Source organism: Pecten maximus, chromosome 11 (assembly GCF_902652985.1).
Source record: "Pecten maximus chromosome 11, xPecMax1.1, whole genome shotgun sequence".
NCBI lineage: Eukaryota > Metazoa > Mollusca > Bivalvia > Pectinida > Pectinidae > Pecten > Pecten maximus.
Genome location: NC_047025.1, coordinates 25,397,752 through 25,411,620, shown reverse-complemented (window position 1 = coordinate 25,411,620; position 13,869 = coordinate 25,397,752). Strand labels below are relative to the sequence as shown.

At 36.0% G+C, this 13,869-nt stretch overlaps 1 protein-coding gene across 2 annotated transcripts in view; it reads right to left on the bottom strand.

Moving 5' to 3' along the window:
* LOC117338122 (genetic suppressor element 1-like) overlaps positions 1-13,667 on the bottom strand; it is a 105,088-nt gene extending 91,421 nt beyond the window's left edge. For both annotated transcript variants that reach the window (XM_033899330.1, XM_033899331.1), the window contains exons 1-2: positions 10,978-13,667; positions 10,335-10,425 (exon numbers count right to left, since the gene is read on the bottom strand). In XM_033899330.1, coding sequence (XP_033755221.1) covers positions 10,335-10,425; positions 10,978-13,191 — 2,305 coding nt within the window. In that variant the 5' untranslated portion in view covers positions 13,192-13,667. The remainder of the gene's footprint in view (positions 1-10,334; positions 10,426-10,977) is intronic.
* Between the last annotated feature and the right edge of the window lie 202 nt (positions 13,668-13,869).

The following is a 13,869-nucleotide window of genomic DNA, read 5'->3' as shown; positions in this document are numbered from 1 at the left end:
GTAAATTTGCCAATGATATTGATCTCAACTTAAATGATTAATCTACATCACTGTCACACCAAGTCACAAGTCCACCAAGTCACGTTAGGAGCGTCGAGTCAAACAGCCTTAACACCAAAAATAAGTTCTTTGTTGATAGACTGGATTGCAATAGGAAGCAAACTCTGCTAAAAAAATCAATAGCTACTACATAAAAGGGGATAATTATGTGTCGGGCTAATGCCGTATCACTTAATACCCTCCAGGCTCCTGTAATGGACCGATATGTGACAAACGTGTAGGTTTCATGCAATTCTGACCCCATGAGGTCAGAGGTTCCTATGTCGAAGTTCAGGGGTCAAGTGAAGCTAGCAGGCATATGTGTGTGATAGTTTTACATATGTACGTTCTGCATACTTCCTTGTAGTGTGCTTGCAGCCCTGGTGGAGGCCTATGTAGGAAAGTCTCAAGGGTGCTGACGATCGATTTCTCTGACAAAAACTCTTGATGTTCATTGTCTTTGTGTTATGCCTACAGTATATCCTTTAGAGCCGTCAGTCAGATTAGAACATCTCAGTTTGCTGGAGAGCTGACAGAAGGGAGGCAACTCTTATTAAACATTCTGAGCTTAGTTTCAGGGGGTGTAATCCATATACCAGTAGTTCTCACATGTACGAGTACCACTGATGGTTTGATGAGGACAAAAACCATATCATACATTATCTCACTAATCCTCTTTTTTTGAGAATGCACAAAACTGTTTACGGCAATGATATGATCATTTTCACCCCTTTTTTTCGACCTACCCTATTTTGTTCAAGCAAGTACAGTAACTGGAAACAAATCTTTTTGTTTTTGCCTAATACAGAGAAATCCACTTATTTGCATATGCTTTTTTCCCATGTGAAAATAAGCAAATAAGTGCAGTATGTAAATTAGCAGGATTTGGCTTCTTCCTAGACACGTGTGCATCACCCAGTAGACATTGAAATGTGCACTAGCTACATATGTCGATCATTTGCAAGACAAAATGAATTATTAATAAGGAATAATATTTGCAAGAATCAAAGTGCTTTTATAGTATGATTCAAAAAATGAATTAATTGAAATGTGTTCTGCATTGTGTCAATCTGCATTTGTTGCAGACATTGTGGTTGTTCAATAAGTAAATATTCTTCATGACTAAATATAACTAAATCATCACAGCTTGTAGTTGTTTAATATTGGAATAAGAACTATCAAAGGATTTGTACAATTTAGCCTTAATGATGTTAGTATCTAAGTTTGTTTGGGTTTCAAAACGGAAGCAACAGTTGATGAAAAACATGTGTATGGTTCCGAGTACACATTAAACACATCAGTAAAGTACTAAATCTTTACTGTACATTATTAAAAATTCCAAAAAAAAGTGCATTTTTAAAACATTAAACAACTTCCTTACATACATCATCATACAACAATTGCTAGTCATTAACATTTGTAAACAGTGACATGCTACCTTACTCTGGTGTGATTTGTCCTTCCTTACACATGTGTATGATAAACAATCGTATCATGGCAGCGGTAGTAAAAGTATGGTTTCACCAACGCAGAGCGAGTTACATGTATGATGATGTACCAAATAAATCTCCATAATAAATGTGCTTTTAAATGTTTTAATCAAAATGTTTTATGGACTAGATCAGAACTTTAATAGAAACAAAAGATCATTATATTTCCTGAAAACTACTCCCCAAAAATATATATTTTTTCAGAATTTTCAGTGTTAAAGTCTGTGCTAATACCTGGAGCTAAAATTAAATAAAAAGACAAAGAAGAAGAAAATCAGGACCTGAGAGTTTTATGCAAATAGGCAGATTATGAAAAATTAAATGGATTCCTTTGTATAAGCATTTTTTGCATATAATATAAATGACACATAACATGTGTTGACAGCATATATCAACACTCTCAACCAGTTGTATCCTTCCTTAAGTCTAGTACCATTATAAAGATATCATATTCCACAACACATGACAAGATACAATTAGTAACCCTCAATTATTCTTGGACCAGGAAACAACAGTATACCAGGTATGTGTAGTCAGGGGGAACAACTCTAACTGTAATAGCTTTATTAGTGTTAAATTAGGCACTTTGTCAGCAGGATAATGAATAAACATGTTGGATAACAAATGTAGTAAATCTGGAAAGTTCATCAAGTCATCAGTACCTCCAATAACACTTGTTCGTCAAGTACCATTAAAAATATCATTTCCTGTAATACATGACAAATATAAGTAAATTCTATAAGAAATGACAAATATTGAAAGTATCAGGGCTTTTTCTCACTAGTTTGGGAAGGGTCCTTTTTGTCTCATATTGGGAAGAAAAGTGGTGAATTGGGAAAGACTTTTTCAGGAGTAAACTGCAAATTTTGTGAATTTGGCTTTAAAATGAAATAATTCCAATTGGGAATGGGGCCTATTAACGGCCCCAGAAAGCCCTCAGAAAAAGCCCTGAGTATATTCTATAGCAAATGACAAGGAAATCAATTGATCAAAATCCTCTATCATTCTTGAACCACGAAACAACAGCATATTGGCAAAAAACATAACCTTTATTAGTGTATTTTCCTTTACAAATTCAGGTCACCATCAGTAAGATATTGAATAAACATGACACATACAAAACATAGCAAATCTGGGAAATTAATGAAGTATAGCACATAAATAAGTATAATAACATTTTTTGCTATAGAACAAAATAGATGTCTGCCCTTCACACATAGATACACAATGATTAAGAAGGAACAGAAAAAAGGATGAAATATGAACAACAGGACATGAAGTCTACAATAAAGTTGAAGCTGATGTTCTGAAAGCTGTGAACACTTAGTAATTATATATAAAGCCTGATGTAAACCTCAGAAATATTCCCCTCAGGTTTGAGATTTCTCCATCTAAATCATACATGTTATTTTTACATATGATTTGACACATATCATATAATGTATTGACAGGATATATCAATACTCATTCTACCCTTATTTGTAAACTTCATGAGAACTTTAATAAGACAGTCCAAGTGGGATACAGTACTATTGGTAATTCTGGTTTTTACATACATTTTGTACACCGTAACTTTCTGTCAGAGGTAAGTAGCTATATAGGAAATGTTAAGTACTCACAGTGTTGCATGAAACTTAAACTCTACATATTGATTCTAGGTGATGCTTTTTAACATATGTTTGAAGTTTCATGACAATATGAAGAACAATGATGTCTGTAACGCAATGACAGCAGTAAAATTCCATTTCCATATCTATAATCTAGATGATTTTGCATGTAATGTTGTGTGAAGTTTAATGACAATCAAAAAAATAATGATGTCTGCAAATTGATGACAATAAAATTGTATTTACAACTGCATTTGTAAGTGACCTTGTTTTTGATATGAGGTTAAAGTGCGTCCACACAACACGTCTAACTTTCCTGGTTATGAATCAGTAGGAATATCTTATGATTCATTCATGGCTGATGCTTACGCATAAATTAGAACTGAAATAAACAAATAGGTTTTGATATTCAAACATTCATGTTTTGTTCTCATACCCTGTAAATGTACCTATTTCAACATTAACTCCAATTTCCTTCCTTGCTTAAAACACCATACTAAGCTGTACACTATTAAGTTTTTACATACTGTTTTCTATATCACGCTTATAAACTCATACATATTCATTGTTGGGTGTATCTGTTTCCATTTAATATGCTAAAAACCTGACTGTGTCAAAGCATATCAAACATATAGGTTTACAGTATTATCAAATGATTTGTGTGTGAAGTTTGACAAACTTAAAACTGCTAATTTCACATATATTGACCATGTCAGGGTCCAGCCTGACCGGCCTCTTGACAAGATGCATTTGCTGACAGCCAAGCAAATTTGATAGCTTTTAAAGGAAATAGTATAGTCCATCAGACAAGTAGACTTTTGTTCTATTACCGGTAATACATGTATTTATACACTGGAGAAATAAAGATACAATATATATACATCATGTGACATTTCAGGTAATACAAAAATATCTGTCTAGTGAACACTAACTCAGGAATGCATACTTATTTATTTAACCATTCAAGTATCAAGTGTTTTTTGAGTTTTTCCTGAACAGAGTAATTACCATTACATCTAAAGGTGTCAGATTACATTGATATCTAAAGGTGTCAGATATACATCATGATCACCATGACATCTAAAGGTCTCAGATATACATCATGGTTACCATGACATCTAAAGGTGTCAGATATAACTCATGATCACCATTACATCTAAAGGTGTCAGATATACATCATGGTCACCATTACATCTAAAGGTGTCAGATATACATCATGATCACCATTACATCTAAAGGTGTCAGATATACATCATGGTTACCATTACATCTAAAGGACTCAGATATACATCATGATCACCATTACATCTAAAGGTGTCAGATATACATCATGATCACCATGACATCTAAAGGTCTCAGATATACATCATGATCACCATGACATCTAAAGGTGTCAGATATACATCATGGTTACCATTACATCTAAAGGTGTCAGATATACATCATGATCACCATTACATCTAAAGGTGTCAGATATACATCATGGTTACCATGACATCTAAAGGTGTCATATATACATCATGGTCACCATTACATCTAAAGGTGTCAGATATACATCATGGTTACCATTACATCTAAAGGTGTCAGATATAACTCATGATCACCATTACATCTAAAGGTGTCAGATATACATCATGGTTACCATGACATCTAAAGCTGTCAGATATACATCATGATCACCATTACATCTAAAGGTGTCAAATATACATCATTGTCACCATTACATCTAAAGATATCAGATATACATCATGATCACCATTACATCTAAAGGTGTCGGATATACATCATGATCACCATGACATCTAAAGGTGTCAGATATACATCATGATCACCATGACATCTAAAGGTGTCAGATATACATCATTACATCTAAAGGTGTCAGATATACATCATGATCACCATGACATCTAAAGGTGTCAGATATACATCATGGTCACCATTAAATCTAAAGGTATCATATATACATCATGGTCACCATTACATCTAAAGGTGTCAGATATACATCATTACATCTAAAGGTGCCAGATATACATCATGATCACCATTACATCTAAAGGTGTCGGATATACATCATGATCACCATTACATCTAAATGTGTCAGATATACATCATGATCACCATTACATCTAAAGGTGTCAGAATACATCATGATCACCATTACATCTAAAGGTGTCAGATATACATCATGGTTACCATTACATCTAAAGGTGTCAGATATACATCATGATCACCATTACATCTAAAGGTGTCAGATATACATCATGATCACCATTACATCTAAAGGTGTCAGATATACATCATGATCATCATTACATCTAAAAGTGTCATATATACATCATGGTTACCATTACATCTAAAGGTGTCAGATATACATCATGGTCACCATTACATCTAAAGGTGTCAGATATACATCATGGTTACCATTACATCTAAAGGTGTCAGATTACATCATGATCACCATTACATCTAATGGTGTCAGATATACATCATGATCACCATTACATCTAATGGTGTCAGATATACATCATGGTTTCCATGAAATCTAAAGGTGTCAGATATACATCATGATCACCATTACATCTAAAGGTGTCAGATATACATCATGATCACCATGACATCTAAAGGTCTCAGATATACATCATGGTTACCATTACATCTAAAGGTGTCAGATATACATCATGATCACCATGACATCTAAAGGTCTCAGATATACATCATGGTTACCATTACATCTAAAGGTGTCAGATATACATCATGATCACCATTACATCTAATGGTGTCAGATATACATCATGGTTACCATGACATCTAAAGCTATCAGATATACATCATGGTCACCATGACATCTAAAGCTGTCTGATTACATTAATATCTAAAGGTGTCAGATTACATCTAAAGGTATCAGATATACATCATAGTTACCATGACATCTAAAGGTGTCTGATGTACATCATGGTCACCATTACATCTAAATGTGTCAGATATAGATCATGGTCACATTACATCTAAAGGTGTCAGATTACATCATGATCACCATGACATCTAAAGGTGTCAGATATACATCGTGGTTACCATGACATCTAAAGGTGTCAGATATACATGATCACCATTACATCTAAAGGTGTCAGATATACATCGTGATCACCATTACATCTAAAGGTGTCAGATATATATCATGATCACCATTACATCTAAAGGTGTCAGATATACATCATTATCACCATTACATCTAAAAGTGTCAGATATACATCATGATCACCATTACATCTAAAGGTGTCAGAATACATCATGATCACCATTACATCTAAAAGTGTCAGATATACATCATGATCACCATTACATCTAAAGGTGTCAGATATACATCATGATCACCATTACATCTAAATGTGTCAGATATACATCATGGTGCCAGATATACATCATGGTTACCATTACATCTAAAGGTGTCAGATATACATCATGGTGTCAGATATACATCATGGTTACCATTACATCTAAAGGACTCAGATATACATCATGATCACCATTACATCTAAAGGTGTCAGATATACATCATGATCACCATGACATCTAAAGGTCTCAGATATACATCATGATCACCATGACATCTAAAGGTGTCAGATATACATCATGGTTACCATTACATCTAAAGGTGTCAGATATACATCATGATCACCATTACATCTAAAGGTGTCAGATATACATCATGGTTACCATGACATCTAAAGGTGTCAGATATACATCATGGTCACCATTACATCTAAAGGTGTCAGATATACATCATGGTTACCATTACATCTAAAGGTGTCAGATATAACTCATGATCACCATTACATCTAAAGGTGTCAGATATACATCATGGTTACCATGACATCTAAAGCTGTCAGATATACATCATGATCATCATTACATCTAAAGGTGTCAGATATACATCATTACATCTAAAGGTGTCAGATATACATCATGGTCACCATTACATCTAAAGGTATCAGATATACATCATGATCACCATTACATCTAAAGGTGTCAGATATACATCATGATCATCATTACATCTAAAGGTGTCAGATATACATCATGGTTACCATTACATCTAAAGGTGTCAGATATACATCATGGTCACCATTACATCTAAAGGTGTCAGATATACATCATGATCACCATTACATCTAAATGTGTCAGATATACATCATGGTGTCAGATATACATCATGGTTACCATTACATCTAAAGGTGTCAGATATACATCATGATCACCATTACATCTAAAGGTATCAGATATACATCATGATCACCATTACATCTAAAGGTGTCAGATATACATCATTACATCTAAAGGTGTCAGATATACATCATGGTCACCATTACATCTAAAGGTATCAGATATACATCATGATCACCATTACATCTAAAGGTGTCAGATATACCTCATGATCATCATTACATCTAAAGGTGTCAGATATACATCATGGTTACCATTACATCTAAAAGGTGTCAGATATACATCATGATTACCATTACATCTAAAGGTATCAGATATACATCATGATCATCATTACATCTAAAGGTGTCAGATATACACCATTACATCTAAAGGTGTCAGATATACATCATGATCATCATTACATCTAAAGGTGTCAGATATACATCATGGTTACCATTACATCTAAAGGTGTCAGATATACATCATGGTCACCATTACATCTAAAGGTGTCAGATATACATCATGATCATCATTACATCTAAAGGTGTCAGATATACATCATGGTCACCATGTCATCTAAAGGTGTCAGATATACATCATGGTTACCATTACATCTAAAGGTGTCAGATATACATCATGATCACCATTACATCTAAAAGTGTCATATATACATCATGATCACCATTACATCTAAAGGTGTCAGATTACATCTAAAGGTGTCAGATATACATCATGATCATCATTACATCTAAAGGTGTCAGATATACATCATGATCACCATTACATCTAAAGGTGTCAGATATACATCATGGTCACCATTACATCTAAAGGTATCAGTTATACATCATGGTTACCATTACATCTAAAGGTGTCAGATATACATCATGATCACCATTACATCTAAAGGTGTCAGATATACATCATGGTTACCATTACATCTAAAGGTGTCAGATTACATTGATATCTAAAGGTCTCAGATATACATCATGATCATCATTACATCTAAAGGTGTCAGATATACATCATGGTCACCATTACATCTAAAGGTTTCAGATATACATCATGATCTAAAGGAAAGGTGTCACTTCATGATCACTTGTGTCAACAACCTCAGAATGCATCATTTTCTAAAAAATTCCGTCATCATCATGCATATAAGAGTCAACAGCTGATGTGTCCTAGCTGCGTTTCTCATGATTATCTGCGCTTATCAGGTTCATACTACTTATGCTGGGACAGATCCGTTGTTGTTGTCTGTGATTGTATTAGAACATGCAAATTAGTTTTGTCAAAAATGCATACTTGCCAACTTTCCCGATTTAGTCGGGAAGTTCCCGATTCCAGACTCCCTGTCCCGTCTCCCGATCGTGTAGATAAAACAAAGTGTATTCTCCCGATTTTGGAGAATATGTCTTGATAACCCCGTATGGAGCCCCTATTCATCTTGTTAGATTCACTTAGGCCTATGACAGGTAACGCTGGCTGGTGAAAGACATCTGTGTGGGGCATTGGTCAGTTAACTGACCTGCTCACAGACCGTAACGAAATTCTGACACTTCACTGACTGCAAGGGTGACAATACCCCGATAAATAAACAATTAATTAAAACCAATTAAGCTGAGGACGCGTGGTGATGGTTGTGTAGCAGGTCAGTCATGGTTATTTAAACGCTTGTAAATGGCTTCGTATACTGCCTTTGATGTCAAGCGCATAAACGACCTCTACTTGACAGTATATCTCGGGACAGAAAAAGTGAAAACAACACTGCCAATGTTATCAACGGAGTATCAAATTTGACAGATTACTTATTGAAATGTTAACTACATTTAAACATTGGCTGATCTTTAGATAATTAGCACAAGGAAATAAATTCACAATAACGACCATAGAGACCGAAGGCCTGGTTGCCGGTAGGTAACGTTGTTTCAATCACCGTATCATCAGCATACTTAGTGTCAATTATATATAATTAGCAGAGACTTATTTTGGCAGAAACTTTCCCAATTCACATTTTGAAAGACAAAAAACATGTCCACAAATACTCACTTTCTTAAACTAAATACTGTCATGTTAAAACTTTGAATTTAAGTATCAGTCCCCACCTACAAAGTAATGAGTTGTAAGCCTATAGTGATTACAACTGCTGGTACAGCCCTTAAAAAAAAAATTGTATTAGTTGTAATCCAAAGGAAACATTTGAAATTTCATTCAGATATTATATTGTACTCTAGATATTTATCGTGACATTTTAGGTATTTTCTTTTGAAGTTTACTGCTGGAGAGAAAGCTTGATAGAAAGTGATATCATTGTGATAATTTGCATTTAATTGACTGACATCTATCTTACAACATAATTTTCATAACATATCTAAGTAAAAACTTTTATTTAGAGTGAACAGTCAGTTAAATCATTTCCAGAAATAATTAAAAATGATGTAATTTTGCAGCTATTTTTTTGCTTATATAATTATCTTTCCAAACTTGAATAAAAAAGATCATTGGCCAAGCTTGAAATAAGTTTTCCTCCCTTTTCTTCAGTGAGGGAAGGAAGCTTTAGTGTTCATGCAAGGAATTTATTTGCCAATAGCAAATTATCTCCCCTTAGTTTTTGTTTGCTAAGTATGTCGCACGTGAAATGTGTTTTCCGGTCAAAAATGTCGCTCACGCACTTTCTCCCCCATGAGAATTTTAAAAAGTTGGCAAGTATGAAAATGAATCCAGGAATCTTCATTTGCTGACAAATTGTATAAATTGTATATATGTCAATATATGACGGAACTATTCAGGTATTGATTTTACATTCATTACATTTTTGAAAAGAAAAATAATCCTTTTTTATGTTTGAAGTCTTCTTGGGAACTCATTTGAGATTCAACTGTGTTCAACTATATGGCACCATACCTATTCGGTACAACCCGATAAAGAAACGCACATTACATGTAAGTAGGTTTGTATGCGACTAAGGTTGGAGTTCATTTTGAATATTTGTACTTACTGTCATCAGTCTGCTTCATACCGGCACCACTCCCCTGGCTGTCAGAACTGTTCTCATCAACATTAAGCAGTTGATCATCATCATCTTCATCCTGACATCAAAATATACAAATTTAAAGACTGTGGTAAAACTCTTATCCATTCAATTAAGATATCAACTGTCTTGCAGTGATATACCATACCAATCCACCTATATACCATATCAATCCACCTATATACCATACCAATCCACCTATATACCGTATCAATCCACCTATATACCATATCAATCCACCTATAAACCTCATCAGGACTATATGTATACACCAACCTCAAATGGATGAAAACTCAACTGTGACATTCATGTAATATTTGTATAGATATCAAATTATGCAAGCTATCTTTTTCTTTGAAAAAAATGATTTTCCTTAATACCCAATTTTATTAGGTTACAAATGCATACAATGTAAACACATACTTCATTTCTATTTCAATGGAGAAAACTATTCACCCTCTGCTAACTGTGTGTTTACTACTGCCCGATATACATGTAACATGGTCAAATCATCTAGCAAATACTGATACTGAATAAAATGAAAGCCCAAACAATACATTGTAGATAAAAGCTAACATCATACACAAGATCAATGTAATAATAACAATACCTGTTGGTGGTCTGCCTTTTGATTTTCAGCAGTGTCAGTCTGGCTGGCATTAACCCAGTTGTACTTCCTCATCTCGATGGGGACCCCCATCCTCTCAAACTCTGCATACTGATGTCCAAGGCTGTTTGAGCAGGTAGCACATGCAGTGATGCCTTCACCACCATCAACAATCAGGGCATTGGCGGGGACAGGGTGATCCTTCAGACTCGGGAAGAGGGAAATATTAATTATTTGCATGTTCCTGCGCTTGACATTTTTAGAACACACATAACAGCCAATCATTTCAGGAACAGTGTATTTTCTCAGCCAACGATTGTTTTCTGCTGGATTTTTCGACTCTTCCTGTTCATTCCACTGTTTCAAAAGACTGTGAAAGCAAATGTTACAGGCCATGACTGTTCCATCTTCAGACATAGACTCTGCTTTAGATGCTGGATCTCTATTAGCCAAGAATGGAAAAAAGGGAACCATCTGGCTGTTCGCCCCCTTAGCTTCATGGCGAGTTGGATATGAACATAGAATATGCATTTTAGATATTCTTGATTTTGTGCCACATAAAAAGCAGATTTTTTTTGGAATTGACGACACCTGTTGTAGTGGGTGTGGGACGGTTAAACTTTTTTGTTCTTGATTTTGCTGTTTCTTCATCTGTTCCGCAACAGTCCAGGAGGGAGGTTCTGAACAAGTGGGATTAGATGTCACAGACCCAATGCCTGGGGTAGCAATAGCCAGAAGTCCCTGGGAGCCTGCAGTGTTGGACTTGGAAGTACTGCTCTCTAATGTAGTAGAACTCTCTGTTATCTGAATGTTGAGTGGTTGACTAACGTCAGAGGAAGATGAAGAAGGGCCACCATCCCCTTCATTTGTCTCCACTTCCTGTTTTATTTTCGGCTGTGCAACATGTCCAGATTCAGATGTTATCTTTTTACTGAGAAATGACAGTGAATATGGACGCCGATACAAAGGTGTACCTTCAGACTCAAATACTTGCCATTGCTGATACAAGTCACCAAAGCAATTTCGACATGCCAGTACTGTACCATCAGATTTTAAAGGGTGTGCTCCCTGTGGCCTCTGCAGATCTCGAATAAATGGAAAGAAAAGAGTTCCAAGTGACTGATGACCAGGTGGGATGGTATACAAAGGCTGGATGAGTTCCTTTGGATACAGATGTCCACAGAGATAGCAGACATGTTGGAAAGCTTGTGGCGGTTTTGTGTCCTGATCTTCTCTTGGTTTGATATTGCTGTTCCCTTCCATTCCAGTCAGAGGAGATACATCATCATAGAGCTTGTAAGTCCTATGTTGCATAGGGATGCCAGACATCTCATAGGCCTGCCATTGCTGGTACAGCAGGTTTTTACATCCAACACATACTCTAACCTGACCATTTTTGGTTAAAGCATTTGGGTTATTAGCCTGAGGTAAATGTCCCAAAACAGGAAAGTAAGGCTCACTAGTTGGCTGTCGGCAGGTGCTGACAAGCTTGCTCTGATTAATGCTGCATTCTTTAGTACAAATAAAACAACAGATGTGTTTAATGCTTTCAGATTCATGACCAAGTTTCACTCTACCTCCTTCCGGCATCTTCTTAGCAGCAACAGACAAATCCAAGGCTCCATCAGCAAGTGTCCCACGATGTGGAATTGTATCAGCATTCCGAGGTGGATTATTGGACCCTTGTGAAACAAGATGTCTGTTTTCTTGACTAAATGAGGGTTTACTTGCCTGTGACTGCTTGAAATTTGTAGGTATTGCAACCTGGGGCTGGGCAATGTAATCAGAACTCTGCCTTCCATCAGAGCGCTGTACAGATACAGGTGAGCAATTATCTGGGCGACTTTCACCTGGAGACGTTCCTCCATCAAAAACACCCGGTTGATACTGTAAACCCATCACTTGCGCGATATACTCCCCTTGTATCCTCATCTCGGCTCCAGTAAAGTGCCCATTATCAGATCTCTTCAGCCAGTACAGCCTTTTAATTGCCGGGGTTCTGGATCGTTCATAAGTTTCCCATTGTTGACTCAAAAACATGTAGCATACTCTGCAAGAATCCACACGTCCATCCTTCTTTGGGAGACGGCATCCCTTTGGAGGGTCATGATTTTCAAGAAATGGAAAGTAGGGGCCCCTCTCCTGTGGTTTTATATTCAATATTGTTTCTGCCCCTAGGCTTCCACACACAAAACAAATCAATCTTCCTGACGGCATTGTTTAAGTGGAGTTTTACATGACTATCGACATACACACAACATCATTACATGCTGAACTGTCTATATTTAGGACCCACAACATGGCAGGTTACCCATCAAAACAAGACATAACACAACAGTTTTCTCTCTATTAACAAGCAGAATCGTCTGTGATCGTCAAACGACACGACACGACTGATAAGACACTAAACAACACACATATAGTCCGGTAATTAAGTGATTCGGGTCCAGAATTGTAAACTTACAACTTGTTGAAACTTTTTCCGACGGAATAACACTACGATCTGTCATTAAAAATCGTAATAACATGCATCGTAAGCTACTATGACGCATGCGATATTGTGTATTACAACCTATTTTTCCATCTTCCATGTGCAATGTCACATAACAATCCTTCTAGATGCTATGTCATGTGAAACTTCGAACAATGCACCATTCTTGGAGGGAATCCCCTGTCTTCGGTCGCCATGTTGAACATCTGTCTTCCCATAATTCCATAACCGGAAAATGCCACTAAACAGCTGCGAGAAGCACTGCTAAAAATAACTCCACAGGAATTAACCTTTTTCTTTGTGTTTGGCGTGTCACGTGACCTCCCATCTGGCATACAGCGGGATATTTGATCCCTTTCTGGGGCAGGATGGGGGTATCGAAAGCTAACTGTTGACAAGTTTTG